General features: G+C 45.0%; 1 protein-coding gene across 5 annotated transcripts in view; it reads right to left on the bottom strand.

Annotated features, from left to right (window-relative positions):
• Positions 1-27,379, bottom strand: part of LOC129822741 (arf-GAP with SH3 domain, ANK repeat and PH domain-containing protein 1-like) — an 80,407-nt gene that overhangs the window by 5,487 nt on the left and 47,541 nt on the right. For 3 of the 5 annotated variants that reach the window (XM_055881108.1, XM_055881109.1, XM_055881112.1), the window contains 19 exons: positions 25,971-26,100; positions 21,538-21,623; positions 20,126-20,201; positions 19,921-20,007; positions 18,280-18,380; positions 18,078-18,147; positions 14,329-14,416; positions 13,931-13,979; positions 11,589-11,764; positions 9,359-9,492; positions 9,085-9,176; positions 8,541-8,727; positions 7,165-7,250; positions 6,352-6,467; positions 6,164-6,231; positions 3,917-4,024; positions 3,469-3,703; positions 1,849-1,917; positions 723-860 (listed from right to left, as the gene is read on the bottom strand). In XM_055881108.1, the coding sequence (XP_055737083.1) occupies positions 723-860; positions 1,849-1,917; positions 3,469-3,703; positions 3,917-4,024; positions 6,164-6,231; positions 6,352-6,467; positions 7,165-7,250; positions 8,541-8,727; positions 9,085-9,176; positions 9,359-9,492; positions 11,589-11,764; positions 13,931-13,979; positions 14,329-14,416; positions 18,078-18,147; positions 18,280-18,380; positions 19,921-20,007; positions 20,126-20,201; positions 21,538-21,623; positions 25,971-26,100 (2,096 nt within the window). The remainder of the gene's footprint in view (positions 1-722; positions 861-1,848; positions 1,918-3,468; positions 3,704-3,916; positions 4,025-6,163; positions 6,232-6,351; positions 6,468-7,164; positions 7,251-8,540; positions 8,728-9,084; positions 9,177-9,358; positions 9,493-11,588; positions 11,765-13,930; positions 13,980-14,328; positions 14,417-18,077; positions 18,148-18,279; positions 18,381-19,920; positions 20,008-20,125; positions 20,202-21,537; positions 21,624-25,970; positions 26,101-27,379) is intronic. The other 2 variants (XM_055881111.1, XM_055881113.1) reach the window with 2 other exon arrangements.

Raw genomic sequence — 27,379 nt, 5'->3', positions numbered from 1 at the left:
AGAAAATTATAATTCAATCCATTTTAGGCTGTAACGTAACAAAATGTGGAGAAAGTGAAGGGGTCTGAATACTTTCCGAATGTACTGTACTATAACTGGTATACAAATACAAAATATATTGCTGTACCCCAACATGCAATTTTTATAGTAGAAGAGGTAGGGGGCTGAGCTTTCCATTAGCTACCATTATGGACTATTATGATGTACAGAACCTGTACGCTTGGGATCTGGTATTCCTCAGGTAATAATCAGCATTTTCTTCCATACTAATGATGTTTGAGGGCATTGTCTCACAGTAAGAGGAGAATGTAATATGCTGTTTGTATTTCACATGACAGACAAGACAAAATAATTTAAAAAAAGAATGATCTGACATCTAACACATACCACTGCCATCACACAACAAAATGATCAGGCTGTGGCTGTGTCATTTATAAACAGCACTGAAACACTCTGGTCATGGGGAAAATATGGTTGGAAACCTCAATACTAGGCCAGATATGGGTAACTCTGGTCCTGTAGGGCCTCAGTGTGGGTATGCAATTAGATTGACCTTAGTTCAATCATGTGTGTTAGTGCTGGGCTGGACCAAAGTCCTGCACACACTGCGACTCTCCAGGACCAGAGAGTTGAACGTATTATAGATAATGTCCTTCTAATAAAGACGACCAAGCAGTATTCAGATGTGCCTGCTTGGGTCTGGCCACAGAGGGAGGACTCACCCCCGGATAAGCCCCCTCTACTGTGGGAGAGCGGGCTGGGCGGGTCAGACAGGGTGCGTTTGTGCCCAGGGGGAGGGGGCGGAGGCTTCTTCTTAGACAGGGTGGAGCTGCCTCCAGGGGTGAGGGTGGAGGGAGGAGCTGGAGGGGTGACAACATACAAACTCATGCAGTGAAGGGACAGGCGATGGACAGGTGTCATTCATTCGGTCACCTGGGATACCAACAGGAAGGTGGGGGGCTGGGGGAAGGTAGTTTGAGAGGGAGGTGTCTTGCCATCGGGACAGGGTTCAACCAAATTGCTGGACAACGTGGGGGAGATATGTTAACACAACATCAATGCAGGTGAAAAAACAGCATACTGGTGAACAGAAAAAATCCTGTATGGGAATACAGAGAAGATGAACAGAGAACAATGTATAGTGTGTGTGTCGTTTCGTCCTATCTTTGTAGGTGGGTGTACACCCCAAGAGGTGGGTGGCATCTTAATTCGGGAGGAAGGAAGGGCTCGTGGTAATGGCTGGAGCAGAATAGGAACGGTATCAAATACACCAAAGGCATGGTTTCCATGTCTTTGGTGCAATTCCATTTACTCCCTTCCAGCCATTATTATGAGCTGTCTTCCCCTCAGCAGCATCCTGTGGTGTTCACACTCGTGAGATTTTGGGACCTACAGTAAGTTATCCCAAAGCAGCTAGTCCCATTCCCAGCAGTGTGTAAGCCTGGAAACAGACGCTAGAAGAATGTGGCTAATAGAGAACTCAGCCAGTCAGAGAGGAAAGTCAAGCTGCATCCCAAATGGAACCCTATATCCTACCTATATAGTGCACTACTTTTAGACCCCATAGGGTTCTGTTCAAAAGTAGGGCACTATATAGGGACTTTGATGTCATTACGTCAGCTATGATAACACTTTACAGCTCAGGGGTGGCGACATGTCACAAAATGTAATGAAACTGTGGGTAAGCAAATAAGAATGAACCACACTTCAACAGTGCCATTGTTACAAGTTGAAGACGCCACCACCCATATTTTTACTGGGACGTAAAGTGGCTACTAGTACAACTGGGCAGCAGATGTATACGGGCCGTGAGCACAGCAGGACAAAATGTAAAAAGTGGATATTCACTGATGTATGGTCGAGTGCCAGCCAGAGTGGCGTAGTGCGAGTGAGAGCCGAGGAATGCCAAATGGGGCGCTGAAAGAGAAAGAAAGGAGAGAGAGAGAGAGAGAAAGAGGGATGAAGAGTGTGGGAGAGAATCTGTCAAGCTCAGAGAGCTTCTCCCACACATTGGTTTGCATTTGAAATTACACCCTATTCCCTAAGTAGTGCATTACCTTTGACCAGAGTCCTTTGTAGACATTGGTTAAAAGTAGTGCACTATATAGGGAGTAGGGTGCCTTTTAGGGACGTCGACAATATAAAGCAGCCGATAAAATCTTATCAGTAACAAGCAAAGCAAAGGAGGAGAAATTGCACCAGCAAATGCCTAAGCAAGCCCCTCCAATGACCACTTAAAAAGAGAACTGTGGGTAAAATCTCTTGTGGGTGAAAAGAAGTCGCTGGTTCTCTCCACTCCACTCAACAGCGTACTGGCATCAACAATGTAGCCCACCGTATTGTAACAAGGGGTATAGTAGTTTGTATTGGCTTCAACAATGTACTGTATTGTAACACGGATAGTGAATAGTAAACTGTGGTGTGAGTGTTTGTGGTCTAACTCCTGTCTTCAGGGAGGGATGTTATGGTTCATTATAATTGTGCTGACTGCTGGTTGCCTCCAGGAGTCTGTGTGTATACTGTCAGATAGTGTTGATGATAAGGAAGTGTGCTGGTCTTCGTCTCCAAATGGCACCCTATTCCCTATTTATAGTGCACTGTTTGACCAGGGCCCATAGGGAATTATATCGGGCTCTGGTCAAAAGTAGTGCACTATGTAGGGTATAGGGTGCCATTTTGGACGCAACCCTGGATTCCCATTATGAAGCATTAACATGATCAGCCGGGTGTATTATCCTATTTGGCTGTGTGCATCTCCACTTTCCCTTTCACTCCCGCCTCGCCTGCAGCCATCATTTCCCGGGAGGTGCCTTGCTTGTGTAAACAGTCTATATGACAGCCACTTCCCACCCTGATTGACAAATTACATTCCTCTCAAGGGTGTGTGTGTGTGTGTGTGTGTGTGTGTGTGTGTGTGTGTGATGTGTGTGTGTGTGTGTGTGTGTGTGTGTGTGTGTGTGTGAGGAAAAGACTAATCATATCAGCAACTTGGTTAACTAGTGTTATGATAACAATGTTTTATACAGATCAAAACAGTAAAGCGTATTACTCTGTTATTCCAGAGTACCAGTGTTAGAGATAAGAGACAACTTGCAAGTCTCCATGCATGTAAATGCTAACCAACCAGACAATACTGCTGTGTATCCAATGAACATTACACAACTGGCCACACAACCTTTAGGACATTTGCATTTAAGGTAGACATTTGCATGAACATCAATGCAAAAAGAGGGGATAGGTCAAACATGATCTCATTATATCTCCATGTCATGCTTGTCACACTCGTAAGAGTGCTCCGGGTTGAAGTTTCCCCTAGGTACAGATCTAGAAACAGCTTCCTCTTTCCCCATTCCTATCCATAACCATGAGTGGGGAAAATGCAAAACTGACCAAAGATGAGCGTCTAGGGGCAACTTCACCCTACACTGATAAGAGTCTGGGCCCTGGCCAATCACAATCAGGACTCACCTTTGCCCTGGTTCCTGGGGGGCAGAGGGGGGCCGTCGGCCACAGGGGAGGAAGAGGAAGTGAGGTCGGTGGAGGCGGAGTACATCTGGTTGGTGAAGGCGCTGTAAGACATGCGCTGCTGCTTGTCCCGGTGGCTGATGAAGCCCGGCAGGGACAGCTTGTCATGGGGAGACATGCTGGACGTGTGGCAGAAACTCTGCGGCCTGGGGGAGCGGTCTTTCTTGATGGGACTAGGCTGCAGACGGAGAGGGGGAGAGAGAAGACAACAGGCGTCAACTTGGAAGCGTCGACATGGAAGAGTGTCAACTTGGGAACTTTGACTTTCACGTCGGCCTAAATCATGCATTGATGTCAATGGGAGATTGGCGCAAATAGTTCAAGTCTGCGTGTGGATTTCAAGTTGTGTGCTATTGTCCAGGCGTGTGTAAACGCCAAGTCCCAGTCCGACCTTGTCGTCCAGATCGTCATCGCTCTCGTCGATCTCATCCAGCCTCAGGCTCCACTCATACTCCACGTGGATGTGAGGGTAAATCTTTCCCGCTGCAGCCTGCAACAGCTGGGACACACACGCACACATTTTGATTACTTTATTTGGATCCACAATGAAACGATAAAATTCAAAGGAGAACCTACGTGTTTAAAAGGTCATACAAATAAACACACTGCGATTATACTCCACAGAGCAAGTCAGTCGAAAGGAACTGTATTTTAACCAACAATCTACCACGATGAATAGATGACATCCAACATGAACAAGATTGTTGTTCTCCTTCATTTTGATGTGCAAAACATGACATTATATCCCTAATGGCAAAGCACCAACTCAGGGTTTTCTGCTACTAGTGCCAATGGTAACCATACACCAGTAATGGTTTCATCTCTGGGAGAATCACAATTGCATTTCCTTGACTCATCGCGTGCTCTCCTTCTCAAAACCCATTGGAGGAAACGGTCAGAGGGGAGGAACCTTTGACTTTCTTATCCTATGTGTTTTGTCGAAGGAGGCAAAGAGAGATGACTTTTTGGGATGGCTGCCGGTGTGGCCATGAGATGGGGGTAAGATGGCGGACAGGGAAAAAAGGAGAAAAGTGGAATATGAAATGGCGGAACACACAGAACTTTTGGAAGAGATACAGAAGGAAATTGAACGTGACGAGAGTGAGGATTAAATAATTGCGATGGCAGGTGTGGTGAAGACCGCCAAGCTTGAGCCTCGTCTTGATTTTTCGATAGAATAGGTAGAAAACCTCGTGAGATTTTTGGATACAATGGGTCCTTGCCTTCTGGCAGATCCATATGTGGTGTCAGGTTGGGTGGAGAAAAGGTTGGGGAATGTTGGGTCGGTGAAAGTGAATCGTGTCGATTTGTTGCGTTTCTGCCGTCCAGAGGGAGCATGCTCTCTGCCATATGCGACTGGGAACAAGAACTGTGACTTGCTTTCCTCTCTGGAGCAGGCCGTTGAGGATCAACTGAAGTTGAAGATTCTCCGTGTCTGTGACGACCGCCGTTTGGTGCGACGTAGACCCGATGGAGAGCGTGGTGAAACAGAGAATACCGTTCCACTCATTCCGCTCCTGTCTGCACTACTGAGTTTTGATGCAGAGTTTTTACCAGATAAAGTCAAGTTAGGATGTGTCAGTTATCCCGTGAGAGCTTTTGTCCCGAATCCATTACAGTGTTTTAGGTGTCAAGCATATGGTCATGTGGCAGCAGCTTGTAGGGAGGAGATTCCTAGATGTGAGAAGTGTGCAAGAGGGCATGAGACAAAGGAATGTGTAGTATATCTGAAAGAAGTTGTGTATGTAAACTGTAGGGGTGCCCATGGTGCTGGAGATCAGAGGTGTCCGGTGAAAGAAAGGCAGGTTGAGATTCCCAGGATCAGAGTAGTGCAGAAGATGTCATATGCTGAAGCAGTGAAGAGAGTAGTAGAGGAAGATGGGTCCAGGGTGAGAGATCCTAAGAGGATCCCTGTGAGTAGGCTGAGGCCAATAGAGAGTGATAGGAATAAAATGTGATTAAGGTTGTTTTTTTGGGTGTTCATGGCCATGGTTGTCATTTGTCCCGCAGGAATGGAACGTAAATCGCAGAGGATAGATGTTGTGGTGGCAGCTGTAGAGAAGTACTTGGTTGTACAAGATCGTAGAAGAGTTACAAGATGTTTTGAACGATAGGGTCCCGTCCTCCCAAGCTGCTGGCCTGGAGTAGGATCAGATAAGGCCAAAGTAGTGTAATAGTGGTGAGGTTTTAATGGGTGTAGGGTAAGTTGGTAGCGCAATTTTTTTCACAAAGTGTAATGAATTCATACTACAGAATAGTAGGCTGATACACAGCCAATACAGTAGGTGGCGGCATGCATCTAGAACATTTGTTTGCGGACCACAGAAGAAGAAGAAGGAGGAGGCGAGGAGAGAGGGCGCGAGGAGTCAAGGAAACGCAATTGAGGTTCTTCCTCTCGAGTCACGACAGCCCTGGGTGGGCCTTTGGCTGCTGCCCTCTAGTGTCCAAAAATGTGGTGGTCAACAAGTCCCTTCAATCTATACCGTCTACTGTGCTGCCACAGAATCAGATATAGTGTGGATACTACCTCAACAAAGAACAGGACTGCATCTTTGGGTATTGCTATTAAATAATACAAATAGCCAAACATATAGTGGCTATGGAGCATATTGGCTCATGTTCACAGTGAGATACTTACTGCCTCCTCACACTGACTGTTCTTCAGTCGCCTGGCAACATCCAGTGCCGTCTCACCATTCTGATTGGCTAAAAGAACAGGCATGAAATTGGTTACATATGAGTCTCACACATTCCATCAAAACTCAATTTTGATTGAGAACAGGCATGTTCACATAATCAAAGTGTGTGTGTGTGTGTATTACTCACTGATGTCAGTGGCTGGTTTGCCCCTCAGCAGTAGTTTGAGACATTCGTGTTTCTCGTACATGCAGCAGTAGTGCAGGGCAGTGTTTCCCCACTCTGTCTGCTTATCCAGGTTCCCACTGTGACACAAACACACAACAAGGTCATGTCACGGGAGAGGCCCTTTTACACAGAGGTAAAGGTGGCACATTATCATTCACGCTTCGATCATAATAAACAAACGGACATAAAGACATCTAAATATACTTCTAAGCCACACTAGCGTGTTGACAGGTCAGTGGTTGGTCCCCATTTCATCTATCCTCGAATGGAAAACAATTCAGCCAATTAGCAAGTGTCAGCATGAAATTGTGAAGGTAAACCTATTAATTACTGAGGATCCTCCATTTCCCGGTCTGCCTGAGGGGCAGCGAGGCAGGGAGTAAACCATTGAGAAGACTGAGAGGATTATATTAAGGCGGGGAACAAGTGGCTGCCTGACCCAGTTCTGTTTGCCTTGCGGGAATCTAATCTGTGCTGAGCTCTACCCTGCTCATCTTCCTCTTGCAGTAGTGGAGACGAGGAGAGAACACTGGCTTCCATGAAGGTATTCCATCAAAATCTCACATTTAAGACTTAATTTTACATGACGTAATGGTGGAATTACTATTTATTTATAGTATTCTGTTATGTTTTTGAGTATTTGAGCACAACAGTTTATGATGTTGTGAGTTTTCACTGCTGTTAAAATCCCATTTCTAATCAGCACAATGCTTCACGTATGGCATAATATGCTTATTTTCACTTTATTTCACATTCCCTTATTTGGCAATTTACCTGTTCTGCACGAGGAAGTCGACCAGGTGCAGTGAGGTCTGGTCAGCAGTGCGCACAGAGTAGTGGAGTGCAGTCTCTCCGGCCTCCTGAGGGGGGCGATCACACACAGAAAAAGACATGCAAGACATCATGGAGAGAACATCTTTCTCTCTTTCTCTTTTGCAGCATTTTAAAGAGGCTGCAGACAACAAAATGGCTCCTAAAATGTGCTTCTCTCCCCCCAAGGCAAGACTGCGAGTGTGATGCGAACATTTCCATGACATAGAGAGGTTTGGATGTACAGATGCCGGTAGCGGATACTGAAATGAGGATTTAAGGCTGGCTTCAGTCTACAGCCCGCCCTTCCCAATATGAACAAATGCCACCACCACCATCTCCCTGGTCGTGGTTGAACTATTCAACGCTCACACTTGCCGAGATAATCAGCCATCAAGTCGTTGAGATTTTCCCTGGTGGATGTATCCTTCAAGCAGCATGCATATTGCTGTGTGTCTCCTGGTACTCTTTTCATCGAAAATGACTGGTAGCTATAGAGTCCCCAGAAAGGAAACGTATTGGGAAGAGTATGCATACACTGACACAATAATACCAACCACTAGGAGTACAGCTGAGGTATCTGTTTGGGTCTCTGTCTGGGACCCTCGCTGTCTGAGACTCTGGGTAATGATGTGCTATCTGCTGAGGACACTCAGCCTGCGTCCCAAATAGAACCCTATTCCCTTGATAATGCACTACTTTTTTTACCAGAGCCTTGGCCAGTGCACTATAAGGGGAATAGGGTGCCATTTGGGAGAGAGACTCAAATCTGTTTCACTGACAGACTGGAATGTACTAGATATCAGTGAGTCAGCCTGGACTGGGAGCTCTGCCTGCCTTCAAACAGAGTCAGAGTCCCTGGCCACTATTCCCTATGGACTACTTCTGAGAGCACACCGCATCGCTACGTGGTTCAACGTTCAGTGGGCCACAGTACTGATAGCTTAACTGAGTGACTTTACTCATTTGAGCAATGTTGTCTTCTCCAACGTTGCTTAGTAAAGGGAGTGGAAAATGCAATTGTTCTCTGTGGACTGCTCATTACTGCCCATGTACGGTGTAGCCTCCTTACAGGCTCAGTACAACCTACTGAAACAGTAGACTTCTGCTCATATTGTCAAATCATACCCACCATACCAGATCAGGGCCTGCATTCAAAGCATCTCAGAGTAGGAGTACCGATTTAGGATCAGCTTTATTTTGGGGGGATCATAATGAATAAGATTATATGGATAGGGGGGACCTGATCCTAGATCTGCAATCCTATGAGACGGTTTATGAGTACGTGAGATGAGAAAATAATACAGTCCAGGGTCTATGAGGTCAGAGGTCAGACTCACCTGTCCACCCTCAGGCAGGGGCTCCATTAGCTCTACCCCCTCAGCGTACACCTGGATGAGAGACAGCAGATCCCTGGACTTGACCGCCTCACACAGCTCGATGGTCTTAGCTGCCGAGGAGGTACAGGTCTTCCGTGCAAACTTGTGGTCCACATACTTAGCATTGATGAACTCCTTCCTCACTGTCCTGTAGGAGGGAGAGAAGGGGGGAGGAGAAGAAGAAGAACAGTAGTAGAATAAAGAGATGGAGGGTTTGGAATGTTTGTGCGGATAGCTTTTGCCATAGAGATCCTATAATCCAGTTTCTAGCATGAATGTTTTCCTGACCAAGATGGCCATTTTTTGGGGCATGTTGCTAGAATGCCCATGTTCATTCTAGTGTTATATTTAATTCTGTGGCTTTTCCTTCCAGACACATCTAACTGCATAAGCTCAAACATACACCAGAGTATGTATCCAGTGAAGGTGAGGTCAAATTTCTATGGAGTTTCTAGTCTCTAAGCAGTTCGTGTAGTTGTTGCTATTGGCGATGCTGAGTACTTACATATCACTCGAAGAAGTGGGCTTTGGTGAGGGACAGGGAAGGTTCCCCTCCATTATTTCATTGAAACTACTGTTCCCTACGTTCTTGGCCAGCTGTGAAGGAAGAGAGACATTTGCCTAAGTATCAAGTCAACAGATGAACGTTAAGATGCGCGTAAGCACTTCGCTTTGTCGTAATCATAATCGCATCGTAAAATAAAGATTGATTTATTTCTATCCTGTTTTTGTATGTTGATTTACTGTGAAAAAAATCAAAATCTATTTTATTTACTCACCAAGAGTTCAGAGGTGCCTAGCTTATCTAGCTCCATGGATTGGATGCGTGAGATGTGCACTCCCATCTCCCGGTGGATACCAGAGCACTCGATGCAGGTCAAGATGCCTAGGTTAGTGGACAGCCATTTTGGATCTAAGGGCACAGACAACATGACAACATACGTTTGTTGCAAACAGGCCTGTGGATAGCTGTCTTGGCTACAAAACCCCCCAAAATCGGGCTTGAATTCACAGTTTAAGGTACAGACGTTTTGGTTCCCGAGTGCCCGATTTTTTAAATATATATATTCTTTTGAAATGTTTTTGTACTACCATAAACATACAGTATATATTTGAAATCCAGAATGATAATGCTGAAGGGGGTTAACTATTAGCAGTACTAAGCTGACGTGTTATTTCAGGGTGGTATTCATTAGGCTTCAAAAAAAAGAAAATGGACTGAAACAGGGAATGACAACCTGAACTTGTCCAATGAGAAATAAATGTTTTCGTTTTCTGTTGCAAAACGTTTTGCTACGGTTTGCACTAAAGTCCACCATCACCATCAATGTGAGCAGTGGCAACACACAGCACACACCACTAGAGGGCCTCGGCAACCTCAGGAGCACCAGCCATACTGACTGGACTACCGAAGCCCAGCAACTAGAATACATTGCATCATTCTGTGTCAAGCAGAATGCCTGAACATGCTCTGACAGCAGAGCTATGCGATGGAGGACTAGAGAAGCTTTGAGCTCTTCCCTGTAAAACCGCTACAGCGGCTGACGCCACAGCCAAGCCTGAGTGATGCAACTTAAGGTGGCTTAAACACAGCCTGATATCAAGCCTGAGAGCCATACGCAGCTACGCAGACGTAAACAAACTATCTTTACAGATGGCTGAGTGCTGTTAGCTGCTAAACTTGCTAGCGTGTCTGAATTTGACAGGTCTGTGGCGGACGGACGGGTGGAAAGGTGTCCGAGGCGACGAAACACCAATAAAACACACGTATGATGGCAAACTGACTTGCCTAGTTAAATAAAGGTTACATCAATAAAATAAATAGATGGTCATAGAGATGACAGGATGCACAGGGTGGGGTGAGAGCTCTAGAGCTGCGAAATAGTTGCCACTAATACTCCGCTAGAGAGTTGTAATTTAGACCGGACGGGGTCAAAGGAGCACCATACATGAGCCTACAGTACACTAGCTGGAGGACTCGTTTTAGGGCCCTGTCATAGCCAGGGGTCACTCTACACAGTATGACAGTGTCGCATAGCTACAAAGGAGCAGCTTGGTCGACTGGGAGGATGAGAGCAGCTTAGCAAGGCATCAGAATGAAGTAGAAAGCATCAGAGAGCAGTTCAAACGTGGCTCCCCATCTCCCACTGTGATGCCGTAACTTTGGGACGCAGTCTGTGTCTGTTAGCATGCTTAAAACAACGGGTATGGCTTATGATGACCAGAGCGGCGCATTATCGACCTGTTAAATGTTAAATGAACTCGCTCCAGAGAGGGGGATGTGTGTGAATTATGTAACACGGTGATGTAATGATGTTGATGTTGCAAGAAACACAAGTTTATTTGTCGCTAGCGGCCTGCTAACTCTCTCAGTGGGCTCCGTGTGTTTATGCTGACAGAGGTGAATAGGGTGATTAACTGAGGCTGTGTGTGTGTGTGTGTGTGTGTGTGTGTGTGTGTGTGTGTGTGTGTGTGTGTGTGTGTGTGTGTGTGTGTATTGGGGGAGTCAAAAGGCCAGGGTGTCCCTGCTCTGGGGAGTCTGTTTTTACAGCAGGGGAGGATCAAGTTGGAGGAACAGGGGCCAGAAAGGGCCAACACCACTGTTATATCAAGAATACAGAGGCCCCTGGTGCTGCTGCTTTGCCGCTTGCTTGGTTAAAGACATCAGGCTGGCTGGATTAGCATATCTCAGGTGTCACCTACTGAGCGAGATAGGGAGCAGCCATGACAGTGCAGACCAGTGGATCGATGTTGGGCTGAGCAGGGATTTCGGAGGGACAACCTTGAAGATGATGAAGTACCCATAGGGATGTGTGAGCTCAAGGGCGAGATCAAATGCTGAAGCAAAGGTGTTGTTTGTCTTCTCCTATAACAAGGTGAATGGTGAGTATGCACAAAGTAGTGGTATATAGGGGACGATATAGAATATGAGGCCCTTGGAAATCCATAGAGGTGGTGGTCAAACACACACACACACACTCACGCGTAAACATTGTACTGCATATGTACCTGCAGCGCCACAGTCACAGCAGACTTCGTTGCCAGGGATGCGCAGCACGTCATCTATGATGGCTTTGGTCAGGTCCTCGAGGCCGTCCTCTCCTCCTCCTCCTCCTCCGTCCTCTCCTCCACGGAATGCCATGTTCAGAGCCTCCTCCTTACTGTTGGATAGCACCGAGATCCAGCTACACACACAACACATACACACAGAGACAGATACGCAAACAGAGGAACTAGTTATTACAGAGCAAGGGTGTTTTAAAAATGTATGAGAATTGTATATAGAAGAGTGCATTTTGGGGATTTCTGTGTGCATAAGCCTCTTAGGTAGAGGCTTTTAGACAAGGGGATGGGTCAACTCCAACTCCATCTGACAGTATATTCTATACTGCATGTATTAATATGTATACGGTATTATCTTGAGCCCTTGACGTTTACACTGAGTGTGCAAAACATTAAGAACACCTTTCTAATATTGAGTTGTAACCCCTTTTGCCCTCATAACAGCCCCAATTCATCGGGGCATGGACTCTACAAGGTGTTGAAAGCGTTCCACAGGGATGCTGGCCCAGGTTGACTCCAATGCTTCCCACAGTTGTGTCAGGTTGGCTGGATGTGCTTTGGGTGGTGGACCATTCTTCATACACACGGGAAACTGTTGAGTGTGAAAAACCCAGCAGCGTTGCAGTTCAAGACACACTCAAACCGGTGCGACTGGCACCCACTACCATAAACCCGTTCAAAGACACTTCAATCTTTGTCTTGCCCATTGACCCTCTAAATGGCACACATACACAATCCGTGTCTCAATAGTCTCAAGGCTAAAAAAAAAAATCCTTCTTTAACCCGTCTCCTCCCTTTCATCTACACTGATGGCAGTGGATTTAACAGGTAACATCAATAAGGGATCATAGCTTTCACCTGGATTCACCTGGTCAGTCTGTCATGGAAAGAGTATGTTATGTTCTTATTGTTTTACATCCACCCTAGATATGATCTAAATGTGCCTACAGTGTCAACCAACACATCTGAACACCCTCCACACACACACACACACACACACACACACACACACACACACACACACACACACACACACACACACACACACACACACACACACACACACACACACACACACACACACAGTTAACCTAAGAATTCCTTCAACAGCACAGACTCCTTGCAGCCGTCTGTCTGAGTGCACTCATTAAGAGTCAGCCAGGAAGTAACTGCTGCTGTTGCCAACCCACCCGCTGTTCAGCACAGCACAGTACAGCACAGCTCCTTCCTAGTATAATGTAATGTGATTTGTGGATTCAAATAAAGTGTTTAAAATGTGTGAGTGTGTGTGTCGGCTAGGAGACAATCATTGTGTTAATTCAAGTGTGTGTGTGTGTGTGTGTGTGTGTGTGTGTGTGTGTGTGTGTGTGTGTGTGTGTGTGTCGGCTAGGAGACAATCATTGTGTTAATTCAAGTGTGTGTGTGTGTGTGTGTGCGAGTGTGTGCGCGCGAGCGAGCACGCGAGAAATAGCAAGAAATGAGTATGAAGATACGTGGGTATACGCTTGTCTTCAAGGGTGAGTTGTTTACTTGCGATACACAAGGCGTGGGTGGGCGAACGTGTGATTGCATAATGCAGGGACGTTATATTTTCCAATAATAAATGGTTCATTTCAAACACTTATTCCACGCCCTATGGGCCCTGGTGAAAAGTAGTGCACTACATAGGGAATTGGGTGCCATTTGGGATGTATCCTAAGGTGAGGCTAAGAGGCAAGGCCTATTGTGTCGCAGTAAAGTTCATGTGAGCGAGGTTAAAGGCAGTGGTTCATAAAGGTCAGGGCCCTGACAGTTTAGGAAGACAGAGAATTTGGAAGAGATTACAATTACTGATCGGTGGGTATGAAGTAGCAGAATGTGGTTGAAACTGTGTGTGTGTGTGTGTGTGTGTGTGTGTGTGTGTGTGTGTGTGTGTGTGTGTGTGTGTGTGTGTGTGTGTGTGTGTGTGTGTGTGTGTGTGTGTGTGTGTGTGTGTGTGTGTGTGTGTGAGAAAAAAATGATGTGTCTGCACCTGAACAAGTGACAACCACAGATCCAGATAGATAGAAACCCTTACTGCTGCTAGCACCTAGCAGTCCTTTTTCTCTCTCTAAGTAATACAAATACCCTGTCAATGGAGCATGAAAGACGCTGTCTTTCTTTGTTAAATCTCACTGATCATTCAAGCTCATAGCTACATGATCAGGGCCAAGTTCATTGCTTCAGTGTATTACTTTGTACCTGCCTTTAGAGTTGGATATTACAGTAAAACAATGTTTATAATGTGATGACTGTGTTGATACACTTACATGACAAACTCCTGTTCATCCTCAGCCTGGAAGTGATATGTCCGGTTATCTGTGGGCAGAGAGAAGATTAGAGGGGAATGTGATCTCAGACACTGTGTAATCATGTCATGTAATATAGCCCTGTTGTGAGATGCATATTGGGTACTTCACAAGCACAGCATGTTTCAGGTTGTCCTCTCAATGTCAAGACACCATTCAACAGCCAGTCAGAAAATAGAGCAGGTGTCAAAGAGCGCCTGGCGCCCTATGACACAAAATGGTCTCTTCGACTCTTCCCATTTCTGAATGTCCATAAGAGGTCAATTAAAAGGCCCCTTCTCTCACGGGCCGCCCAGCCCATGCACCAGCCACAGTAACTGCTGCATTGGCATAAGGGTTATGGTAAGAGGGGTACTTACGGGAAATTAGATCGAAGCACTTCCTGTCCTCAGCGCAGGGCTTGACCTGGCAGGTGAGCAGGTTGAGTTTCACAGGCTGCCTGTTGGACTGCACAAACACACAGACAATTTAGCTACTTGATGGAAATTATGAAAATGGGTCTGTACATCGACCAGTATTGGTCCTATGAAACTACAAGCTACAAGCCTACCTGACTGGATAGGGTGGTAAAGTAATAGGTCAATTAATATTTTTATGTTTGGCATTGTGGGTATGTCCTTTTGTCTCGGCTGAATAAAGAAACTATATACAGTGCCTTCGGGAAAGTATTCGGACCCCTTGACTTTTTCCACATTTTGTTACGTTACAGCCTTATTCTAAAATGTATTAAAAAAAAAAAAAAATCACAGAAATCTACACACAATACCCCATAATGACGAAGTGAAAACAGGTTTTTGGAATTGTTTGCAAATTTATACAAAATTAAAAACAGACATATTCAGACCCTTTGCTATGATACTCAAAATTGAGCTCAGGTACATCCTGTTTCTACTGATCATCCTTGAGATGTTTCTACAACTTTATTGGAGTCCACATGTGGTAAATTCAATTGATTGGACATGATTTGGAAAGGCACACAACTGTCTATATAAGGTCCCACAGTTGACAGTGCATGTCAGAACAAAAACCAAGCCATTAGGTCGAAGGAATTGTCCCTAGAGCTCCGAGACAGTATTGTGATGAGGCACAGATCTGGGGAAGGGTACCAAAATATTTTTGTAGCATTGAAGGTCCCCAAGAACACAGTGGCCTCAATCACCACCAAGACTCTTCCTAGAGCTGGTAGCCCGGCCAAACTGAACAATCGGGGTCATCGTCCTTGGTCTGGAAGGTGACCAAGAAACCGATGGTCACGCTGACAGAGCTCCAGAGTTCCTCTGTGGAGATGGGAGAACCTTCCAGAAGGACAACCATCTCTACAGCACTCCACCAATCAGTCCTTTATGGTAGAGTGGCTAGACGGAAGCCACTCCTCATTAAAAAGCACATGACAGCCTGCTTGGAGTTGGCATAAAGGGACATAAAGGCCAACATCCCGGAGTCGCCTCTTCACTGTTGACGTTGAGACTGGTGTTTTGCGGGTACTATTTAATGAAGCTGCCAGTTGAGGACTTGTGAGGCGTCTTTTTCTCAAACTAGACACTCTAATGTACTTGTCCTCTTGCTCAGTTGTGCACCGGGGCCTCCCAGTCCTCTTTCTATTCTAGGTTAGAGCCAGTTTGCGCTGTTCTGTGAAGGGAGTAGTACACAGCGTTGTAAGAGATCTTCAGTTTCTTGGCAATTTCTCACATGGAATAGCCTTCATTTCTCAGAACAAGAACAGACTGACGAGTTTCAGAAGACAGTTCTTTGTTTCTGGACATTTTGAGCCTGTAATCGAACCCACAAACGCTGATGCTCCAGATACTCAACTAGTCTAAAAGCCAGTTTTATTGCTTCCTTAATGAGAACAACAGTTTTCAGCTGTGTTAAGATAATTGCAAAAGGGTTTTCTAATGATCAATTAGCCTTTAAAAATGATAAACTTGGATTAGCTCACACAACCTGCCATTGAAACACAGGAGTGATGGTTGTTGATAATTGGCCTCTGTACACCTTTGTAGATATCCCTAAAAAATCTGCCGTTTCCAGCTACAATAGTCATTTACAACATTAGCAATGTCTACAATGTATTTCTAATCAATTTGATGTTATTTTAAATGGACAAAAAAATTTACTTTTCTTTCAAAAACAAGGACATTTCTAAGTGACCCCAAACTTTTAAATGGTAGTGTACATTTGCAAAAATGTCTAAAAAACGGTTTTTGCTATGTCATTATGGGGTATTGTGTCTAGATTGATGAGGGAAAAAACTACTTAATCCATTTTAGAATAACAACAACAAAAAAAGTCAAGGGGTCTGAATACTTTCTGAATGCACTGTATATATACACTGTATATATATTTTTAAAAATCTCTTCTAATATTTTATCTCAGGATGTTGATTCAAGTGACCTTTTTTTTGGCTTTGAAACACGGCTTTAAATCAATCAGTTCTACTATATCATTAGAATCACTGAGGCCAGAGTAATTGATTGATTACATTTCTCCACATTTACTGTATGTCTCTGAAAATAGAAACAGTCCCACAGAATACTGTAACTGTGCCACTAATAAATGACCAAATATGATACAATGATAACTTGTACCCCTTGACCCAGAGGCACTATATGTGTCCCAAATGGCAACCTATTCCCTATGTAGTGCACTACTTTAGCCCAAAGCCCAATAGTCAAAAAGTAGTGAACTACATACAGAATAGGGTGCCATTTGGGACAAAGAGCCTAAACACTAGACACAACAGTATAGCTAGCCTAGGGAGGATCCCAGGTATTCCCTCAGTACTGGCTGTGGTCCAGGCAGCACAACTTTGGGTTGGCTACAGTACAGTACCCACTGTCATAATATGATAATACCACTGTGCCCAGCTAGCACGTGTGTAGACAGGGCACTGCATTGTAACTGTGCCCAGGCATGCGGGCAGCGGGCGGGCAGAGAGGGGGGGGGGGTGTTAACAAACCGTTAACAGGCTGTGATGAGCCCCACCAGACATGGCACCAGGGGTCTTTTCACAGTCTCCAAATCCAGAGCAGATTCAAGAAAACGTACAGTATTATATACAGCCATGATTGCATGGAACTCCCTTCCATCAAAGATTTGCTCAAGTGAACAGCAAACCTGGTTTTAAAAAACAACTAAAGCAACACCTCACCGCATATCCCCTCCCTCCTATTTGACCTAGATATTGTGTGTATGTATTGATATGTTGGCTATGTGTGACGTTTTACATTTATGTAGTTTTGTCCTTGAGTTGCTCTTGTCTATTAATGTTCTGTATCACAGTATGTCATGTTCCATGTTTTGTGTGAACCACAGGAAGAGTAGCTGCTGCTATCGCAACAGCTAATGGGGATCCTAATAAAATAACAAATACCAAATGAGCCCTGAGGTGAGAATGCCTGGCTGGCACCGTGCCTCGCAGGCAGGGTCACTCAGAGTTCAGCTGCCTGGCCTGCCACAGGGGCTGATGGGAAATAAACACAGAGCGGAGCTGCAACATGCAATCAGACAAAGAACTGAAGACAAGTACATGGATTCTCTGCGCGTTTTCTTTTTTCTGGAGGTGCAGACAGGCAGGCTCGTACATAGGCTACATTGTATCATTTCCTTTAAAGGAGGGTATCTATATATCCAGTAAATGAGATGATAATATTATGATATTTGGGGGATCCACCGCAATCTAGAGTTGAATTATACAACATTTGGGGCATGCTAGTTGTGTCTGTGTGCACTCTCTCTGTCGCACGTGCACGTGTGTCTCTGTCCATCTATCTCAACGTTGCTTCTTGTATTAGCTCCCAGCAGCAGATAGTGAATATCTGATCCAGTGCTGCTGTACTCCACAGTATCCACAGGCCCAGGGAAGAGAAGAGCCAGCAGCAAACTCAGAGATGACTCACCACAGCAATGGGAGAGGGAGGGGAGTGGGGGGGTTTCGCTGAGGGGTTGCCCTGGCAACCCATCCATGTCGATTCCTCTCTGCCAACTGCCAGACTGATAGTGCTCAACACAGCTCCTTTCATACCGGATGTTGCCTCTGATCTAGCCTCCACAGGTGCGTGTGTGTTTGTGTATGTGCGCGCGTGTGTGTGGTATGTTTGCCTCTCACCGTGGCATGAGAGATGGTGAGCATGCCACCCTTCACTGAACACTTCCTCCTCTGCCACACCTTCCTCAGCCTGGAGGAAGACAGCAACACCAAGGCACAACAAAAAATCAAATAAGGGCTTGGCATATCTGAGTGTATTAATATAATAGCTTCTTCTGTACTGTCCAGTGTGCGTGTGCGTGTGTGTGTGTGTGTGACCTACCCATCACTCTTCTTCATCAGGTAGCCTTTCTTCTCACAGCCAAACTCTTTGTTGCCCTGCAGCTGGTGCATGCTATAGCCACCCTGCTTACTCTGGGAGTCCTGCGGCAACAAACACAGTGTTCAGACACGGAAAACTCAGCAAATCACCACACACAACCAACCAAATAAACCTCTTACGGAGAGTGCAGGCCAGGGTCGTTATTATTTATCGGTTCATGGTTGATGTTCAAAGGACCATGACGTCTGTCCCAAATGGCAGCCTATTCTCTTTTTAGTCCACTGCTTTTCACCGGGGCTCTGGTCAAAAGATGTGCACTGCATGGAGAATAGGGTGCCATTTGGGACACAGACATGTTCTAAACACACTATTAAATGAAAAACAGAGTGGAGTGCATGCTCTTCAAATTGTCTCAGAAGTCAAACGCAGGCAAGACCAACAGAAGCATGCCAATCGTGCACACTTACTCTTCTAGACTTGAGTCCAGACAAGCAGCGAGTAGAGAGGGAGATAGAGGGAGAGAGTGTGAAAGAAGCAGCTGAGACGTAGGCGTGAGACAGTGCCTGCATGCATGCATGGAGTGTAGGTGTTAGTTCAGTACAATATATACAAGTAGAGGGGTAGTGAGTGAGTGACAGTATGTGGGTGTTATAAACCACAGGATGTTTAGTATGACTCGTCAGTGCCTTCCAAAATGGCACCCAGTTCCCTACATAGTGCACTACTGAACAAGTCCCATACACTCTTAGGAAAAAAGGGACTAGAACCTAAAAGGGTGCTTCGGCTGTCTCCGTTGCAGAACCCTTTGAAGAATCCAGATTAGAACCCTTTTGGGTTGCATGTAGAACCCTTTCCACAGAGGGTTCTACATGGAACCCAAAAGGGTTCTAACTGGACCCAAAAAGGGTTCTGACTGGAACAAAAAAGGATTATCCTATGGGGGGCAGCCGAAGAACCTTCTGGAACCCTTTTTTCTAAGAGTGTATGGGCCCTGTGCAGTAGGGCACTATGTAGGGAATACGGTACCATTTGGGACTAGGCCACTAGCAGAGACGTGCAGTTGTGTCGACACGGCAGCCCAGTCCATCTCAGCTAGGCTCCGCACACTATTACACAGTGTCGTCCTTCAAAACACAGTGAGCAGCTAGCATACACTAAGCAAATTTTAATGTGGGTATGAGACTGAGGGGAAAACCACATTGTTGTTGGTGTGTATAAGACAGTGACCAGTGAGTGCTCAGAAAGAGATTAGGGTAGGTTAGTTAAGACAGTGACTGGGTCTCCACCAATCAGCCAGTGAGGCACCACACTGGCTACCAGCATGGCACAGCACTGGATGCTCACCCTGTGCTACAGGAAGCTAGCAAGTAGGTACACCCACCATAGGGTCAAAGGTTAAGGGTTAGGGGTGAAGAGTGTACAGTCTGATTCTCTACCAAGCAAAGATTTTGTGAACGCATGGCTGGAGGGAGTTTTCATTATACTCTTAGTATAAGAGGTAGTGTAGGGGTAGTGTACGAGTGCACAGGAGAAGGGTAGAGAATTGGAATGCAATTTATATGTTTGCCAACTATAGCCCGGTTGGGCCCACTTGGCCCTGTTTAGCCCTGTTTGGCCCTGTTTGGCATGGTTCCTGCCTACCTCCTTCTGGTCCAGCTGAAGGGAGGACTTGATCAGATCTCTGAGAGCAGTCAGATGTTTCTTCTCCTCATCCTGGGTCTGCTTTATCTGAGAAGGAGATACACAGGGTGAGATGAACACACACACACACTCAATGAGTCTGGATAACAATAGTCTGTAGAGTAGCAGTAATCAGATGGAGAGAAGCCTGTGGGTGGGTATTTACATTGTAGAGGTCAGCAGCCAGCTTCTCAATGTACTGCTTCAGCTTATCCGCCGTCTTCAAGCCATCTTGGAAGAAACTGCAAGAGAATACATGGCGGATATTAGAATTCCATTGACATTTTCACTTTAGTGAGACAAAGGGCAGTCATTTGGTGGGGCGTAGCATCGTTTACACCATTTAGAAATGTCAAGTGTCATAGAATGTTTATATAGGCATTAGGAAGGTCATAAGGAGTGGAGGGGTGAATGAGAATGATACTGATGCAGTGTATAACACTGCTTGGCTCTCTGGCTTTTGGCAAAGAGATTTATCTAGTACATTAGAGAGCTTTCCTTCTCCCTTTTTCTCTCCTGTCTCTCTCTGGCTGACTATGGCTGTGTCCAGAGCTGAATGCTAAGCACCTCCTGTCATCCATTATGGATCTGCCAGTGTCAGTGGCACCCACCAGAATGCAGTTCTGCATCCTCTCAACTCCACTAACAACCTCTCTCTCCCCATCTCTCCATCTCCCTCGCTCTAGGCATCCATCAATCCTGCCTCAGTCCACTCATCCTACTGAAACATACAGTTTTCTCTACCTTTGTTTTTCCATCGTTCTATAAGGCATGTCTCTACATAGTGATTTTCCCGCTGTCAGCGTCAGAAACAGTAGGACAGCCATAGGTTTGGGTTGAGTAGAAAACTGCATTGTTTTGTTGTGACATAACCACCTAGCAACGCTGAGGCTGTCAGGCCTGTCGGTGACGCAGCCAGGGGACTGCCGTTATTTACCCACAAACCCCCGCGGCTGTCACAACGCATCGGCATGAAGGCCCATGCATATTTATGAGAGCTAAATATGACTCCGCAACCCTCCCTACCCAAGACCTGTGAATCATGCATCACCATCACCCCACCCGAGAGAGAGGGATGGAGGGATGGGGGGGGGGGGGTTGAGAGGATAAAGAGAAGGGAGAGAGAGAGAGAGAGGGAGAGAGAGAGAGAGAAAGAGCAAATAGCAATCGCGACCAGACTTGAATAGCTAGTCGTGAGAGTACATTATTCCCTCTGAAAAATATTTATATTTTCCCGTGAATGTACGATACCTTAAGTGCTTTCCACCAATTAGTCACAGCTAAGTAGACACATCTCACTAGTTGGGAGGGGGTCTCACACTATGGTAAAGGAGGAATATACTGCGGTACTGTGGGGGGCGGCAGGTAACCTAGAGGTTAGAACGTTGGACTAGTAACCGAAAGGTTGCTGGATCGAATCCCCGCACTGACGAGGTAAAAATCTGTCGTTCTGCCCTTGAACAAGGCAGTTGTTCAGTGGATCCTACTGTTCCCCGGTAGGTCGTCATTGTAAATAAGAATTTGTTCTTAACTGACTTGCCTAGTTAAATACAGGTAAAAATAATAATAATGACTTACTTGCACTGTGCGTGGTAATACTTGATGAGGTTCTGGAGAAGGTCCACTCCCTTCTTGGTTTTGATCTCATTGACTTTGATCAGATACTGCAGAGAAAACACAAGAGGTGGTTTGTGAAAACTGACATCAAATAGAATGCTCTGTTACATGATTTTGGAGTATTTCACTGCTTATACATGGTGATGCATTCAACCAGGGGTGGACAATCACTGAAGGTCCTAATTGAAGGCTATCATTTATTTGAACTGAAGGCTATCATTTACGAACCAGTAAATCTTCATGGCTTGGCTGACACAAAAGCCTGCACCCACCCACATAAATGGAAACTGAGCGCAAAATGCTCCCCCCTTGCATTAAACCACCATAGAAAAGATGTGTTTGTCTGAAATATTGAAATATGTCTTCTGAACACTTTGAAGGATAATCCTATCAGAATGCCCATATGCTGGAGGATGATCCTTTGATCTACACTGCCAACACAGCATGGAGTCTGTGGGAGCCGGAAACAAAGTGGTAAACATCTAACCATCACTGGAAGGAATGCCAACATAGAATATCATGAGAGAAAGATGTAATTTGCCGGGTTTTACAGTAAACTGTGTTCGAAATGGATAACTAGAGAATTGTGTTTTTCATTTGGTTTTTAGAAATCACACGGGCCTCCGGAGAAAGTGTGTTTCACTGACTAGCATCCTAAACGAGGCAGTCTAAAGATAGAGAACAAATTCCCCCAACAAATTCATGCCCGGCGAACAAATGAATAAAACATCATCTTAATCTTACGTTTATCCCATGGCGTGCCAACCTAGAACAGTTCGTGAAGGGACACTATGTAGGGCAGAATGCCCTTCTGAGCCCCCCCCTGTCCCTGTGCTCCCAAAGCTTCTCTGCAGCATTGCTTACAATGCAGTCATCTTTGTGTGTGTGTGTGTGTGTGTGTGTGTGTGTGTGTGTGTGTGTGTGTGTGTGTGTGTGTGTGTGTGTGTGTGTGTGTGTGTGTGTGTGTGTGTGTGTGTGTGTGTGTGTGTGTGTGTGTGTGTGTGTGTGTGCACGTTTGCGTGCTACCCTGAAACAAAACACACACACATCACACACACATTGCTTTTGTCTGCCTGCGAGTGTGCGGCTCAGAGATTAACCAAATTTGTCTGGTGCGGGCTTAGTGTGTGTTGTGAATGCCTGATGGTGCATGTGTTTGGGGGCTTTGTGGGAATGAGAGGCGATGGATGGATGCTACTGTATCAGTGGCTGGTCTCAGATCAGTAATACAGCCTGCTGTGATGAGCATCGCCTGGCCCTCTCCACACTAGCAGCAGCAGCAGCAGCAGAGCAGCGTGGGATGGGAGAGTGAGTCTACGTCCCAAATGGCACCCTATTCCCTATGTAGTACCCTACGAGCCATGGTTCAAAGTAGTGCACTATATAGGGAATAGAGTGCCATTTGGGATTCACCCTGAAAGCATCCTCTAATCTGGTGAGTGAGTAATGTGGAGAGGGGAAGGGGGGGGGGGGGGATTGAGGTAACCATACCAATTCACACAATACTAGCACTGCTATCAGTCAAGCTTATAGGGTCAGGAGTTTTCCTTAACATATGACTTGCCCAGGAAAAACTCTGGGCCCCTCTAGCACAACACTGGAAGCAATATCAACAACAACAACACCCCATGTGTAAGAAATCACCCTAAAAACCCAAGAGAGGCAAACCACCGCCTCTCGCTGCACACAGAAATAGAGGTGCATGGGTTGAGCGCCTCCGTAATGGCTCCAATTAGAATCCCATTGTGAAGCACTAAGTTAATATATCAATTTTCAGTACCGTTATGCCATGTGAGCAAATAATCTGTAGGTAAAGAGGGAGAGTGGAGTATGCTTTTTACGCCCACCGGGAAGTAGCTCGATGGCACAGCTGAGCGCATCGCTCTTACAATTTGGTATTTTACTCTATTCAATGTCTAATGACACAACCTTAAAATCGGTACGTTTAAATTTTCACAACAAATAACCTTCAATAAATTACATTTTCATCGCTCTTATCAAAATTAAAGGTTCAACAAATGCATTTACTCCATTTTCTTTTCTTCTACAAATGATCTTTCTCAAAAACATTTGTACATTGTCCCATAAAATAATCTGAACTCTTACCAGCAGCATACCACCCTGCATACCACTGCTGGCTTGCTTCTGAAGCTAAGCAGGGTTGGTCCTGGTCAGTCCCTGGATGGGAGACCAGATGCTGCTGGAAGTGGTGTTGGAGGGCCAGTAGGAGGCACTCTTTCCTCTGGTCTAAAAAATATCCCAATGCCCCAGGGCAGTGATTGGGACACTGCCCTGTGTAGGGTGCCGTCTTTCGGATGGGACGTTAAACGGGTGTCCTGACTCTCTGAGGTCATTAAAGATCCCATGGCACTTATCGTAAGAGTAGGGGTGTTAACCCCGGTGTCCTGGCTAAATTCCCAATCTGGCCCTCAAACCATCATGGTCACCTAATAACCCCCAGTTTACAATTGGCTCATTCATCCCCCTCCTCTCCCCTGTAACTATTCCCCAGGTCGTTGCTGCAAATGAGAATGTGTTCTCAGTCAACTTACCTGGTAAAATAAAAAAAATAAAAAAATAATTTTTGTTTCTCTTTTTTTTTCTTCTTTTATATATATATACAGTTGAAGTCGGAAGTTTACATACACTTAGGTTGGAGTCATTAAAACTCATTTTTCAACCACTCCACAAATTTCTTGTTAACAAACTATAGTTTTGGCAAGTCGGTTAGGACATCTACTTTGTGCATGACACAAGTAATTTTTCCAACGATTGTTTACAGACAGATTATTTCACTGTATCACAATTCCAGTGGGTCAGACGTTTACATACACTAAGTTGACTGTGCCTTAGAAAACAGCTTGGAAAATTTCAGAAAATGATGTAATCGATTTAGAAGCTTCAGATAGGCTAATTTACATAATTTGAGTCAATTGGAGGTGTACCTGTGGATGTATTTCAAGGCCTACCTTCAACTCAGTGCCTCTTTGCTTGACATCATGGGAAAATCTAAAGAAATCAGCCAAGACCTCAGAAAAAAAGATTGTAGACCTCCACAAGTCTGGTTCATCATTGGGAGCAATTTCCAAACGCCTGAAGGTACCATGTTCATCTTTACAAACAATTGTACGCAAGTATAAACACCATGGGACCACGCAGCCGTCATATTGCTCAGGAAGGAGACGCGTTTTGTCTCCTAGAGATGAACGTACTTTGGTGCGAAAAGTGCAAATCAATTCCAGAACAACAGCAAAGGACCTTGTGAAGATGCTGGAGGAAACAGGTACAAAAGTATCTATGAACACAGTAAAACAAGTCCTATATCGACATAACAAAGATTATACCTTTTTGGAGATATGCCCTCTGGTCTGGTGAAACAAAAGTAGAACTGTTTGGCCATAATGGCCATCGTTATGTTTGGAGGAAAAAGGGGGAGCGCTTGCAAGCCGAAAAACACCATCTCAACCGTGAAGCAGGGGAGTGGCAGCATCATGTTGTGGGGGTGCTTTGCTGCAGGAGGGACTGGCGCACTTCACATGAGGTAGGAAAATTATGTGGATATATTGAAGCAACATCTCAAGACATCAGTCAGGAGGTTAAAACTTGGTTGCAAATGGGTCTCCCAAATGGACAATGGCCCCAAGCATACTTCCAAAGTAGTGGAAAAATGGCTTAAAGAAAACAAAGTCAAGGTATTGGAGTGGACATCACAAAGCCCCGACCTCAATCCTATAGAACATTTGTGGGCAGAACTGAAAAAGCGTGTGCGAGCAAGGAGGCCTACAAACCTGACTCAGTTACACCAGCTCTGTCAGGAGGAATGGGCCAAAATTCACCCAACTTATTGTGGGAAGCTTGTGGAAAGCTACCCAAAACGTTTGACCCAAGTTAAACAATTTAAAGGCAATGGTACCAAATACTAATTGAGTGTATGTAAACTTCTGACCCACTGGGAATGTGATGAAAGAAATAAAAGCTGAAATAAATCATTCACTCTACTATTCTGACATTTCACGTTCTTAAAATAAAGTGGTGATCCTAACTGACCTAAAACAGGGAATTTTTACTTGGATTAAATGTCAGAAAGTGTGAAAAACTGAGTTTAAATGTATTTGTCTAAGGTGTATGTAAACTTCCGACTTCAACTATATATAGTGTTTAAAAAATAAATATAAATTAATAATATATATATATATATATATATATATATATATTTGGTGGCCCCACTGCAATTTTAGTGGGGTTGCGACCCCAATTCTGAATACCACTGCTCTAGAGGGATACAGCTCACTCACAAGCATTGGTTTACAGAAAACTACATACTGTACATCTCAGTCAGTGCCCAGTTTGTGCCTAATCAGTGCCCACTAGTCTGTGCCGTGTCCACTACTGACCTCACACATCTGGAGTTGGAAGAGACGGCGTTCCTTCTCCATCTCCTCAGCGATCTCCGCACCTGTTATCTCCGTGCGAATCATCCCATGCTGCTTGGCATGCTCCCTCTTTTCCTTCTCGATCTTTGTACTGAAATCAAACAGACAGACAGACGGACGGACGGACGGACGGACGGACAGACAGACAGACCGGCCGTGTTAGAGAAACCAGAAACAGACCAACAGATAGTGTTTAAATCCATGACAACTCATTAAATTAGATGGAATTCTCCAGAAGAAGTAGAGTTTTCACAGGGTGGAACGTTCCAGTTAAATGATGATGTTGCTCTGTGTGATATACAGTCCATCCGTTCTGACATTGTCATGACACAATAAACAACTGTACGCAGACATAACCAGACATAACCATATATAGTGCAAACCCCAGGTGTCACAACACAGTTATGTACATCTACACTCGGGATCAATATTTTCCACAAAATCCACCAAGTTTCAAAACCAGTAATAATTCATATTTATCTTGTGACTCCTGGGAAATTTTGCAAAAATCAGAAGTCTCCATTTAAATTGTTTAAACCAAGATATGGTCACTATTCCAGAGTTCTCTCCAAATAAGAGGGGTGCTGCACCACCTTGTCGGCTTGGCTGCGCCACAATGTAAAGATTTCAGAGCAAATAAAACGGATATTTAGTAATGATGGAGTAACTATCTTGATCGCCAATGACGATGTGAATTTGCGAAACAGGGCGTCCATAAATTCGGGGCGTTTTCACGTTCCTCAATTCAGTGCAGTTCCGCAGTAGGCTATCTCGACACAGAACGCGCTCAGGACGCACCCCGAGTATAGCGTTGTCGAATCAGACAAACTTTGTAACGGCAGTTAAACGACCAAAGTTGCTAAACTTCCTAGATAACCTCCTTCAACGAATGACAGATTATCTCCTATATTTGGCAAAATCTATATAGCTGATGATTATACAGATAGCAGATCAGCTCATGAATAAATGGCAGAAGAGAGTGGAAATAGTTAACGGTATCGTAACAAGAACAGACTCTGTTTAATAAAATATGCATATCTACTCTCATACTATTTGTTGGTCACACATTCTTTATCGATAATCTCGCCTACAGCGCAGAGAAGCAGGGGAAATCTTATAGTGGCGGTATTTTGACATGCATAGGCGAGAGACATTTGATAACGCATTGCAACCTATGGATTACAGAATAAAGTTAAAATTGTTCACGCAAAACAGGAGTCAGGATTTGGGGTTTCAATGGGATTGATATAAACTAGGCTCTCGGACAGGAGAAGATAGAAAGTTCTCGCATGCCTCTCTGTGACAGAGATGCCTATGTAGTGAATTGTGCATAGGCCTATCAAATGTGTGACTGTCTAAAGACTCACAAT

The sequence above is a fragment of the Salvelinus fontinalis genome, chromosome 25, assembly GCF_029448725.1.
Source record: "Salvelinus fontinalis isolate EN_2023a chromosome 25, ASM2944872v1, whole genome shotgun sequence".
NCBI classification, from domain to species: Eukaryota; Metazoa; Chordata; class Actinopteri; order Salmoniformes; family Salmonidae; genus Salvelinus; species Salvelinus fontinalis.
This window is presented reverse-complemented; position numbering and strand designations above follow the sequence as displayed.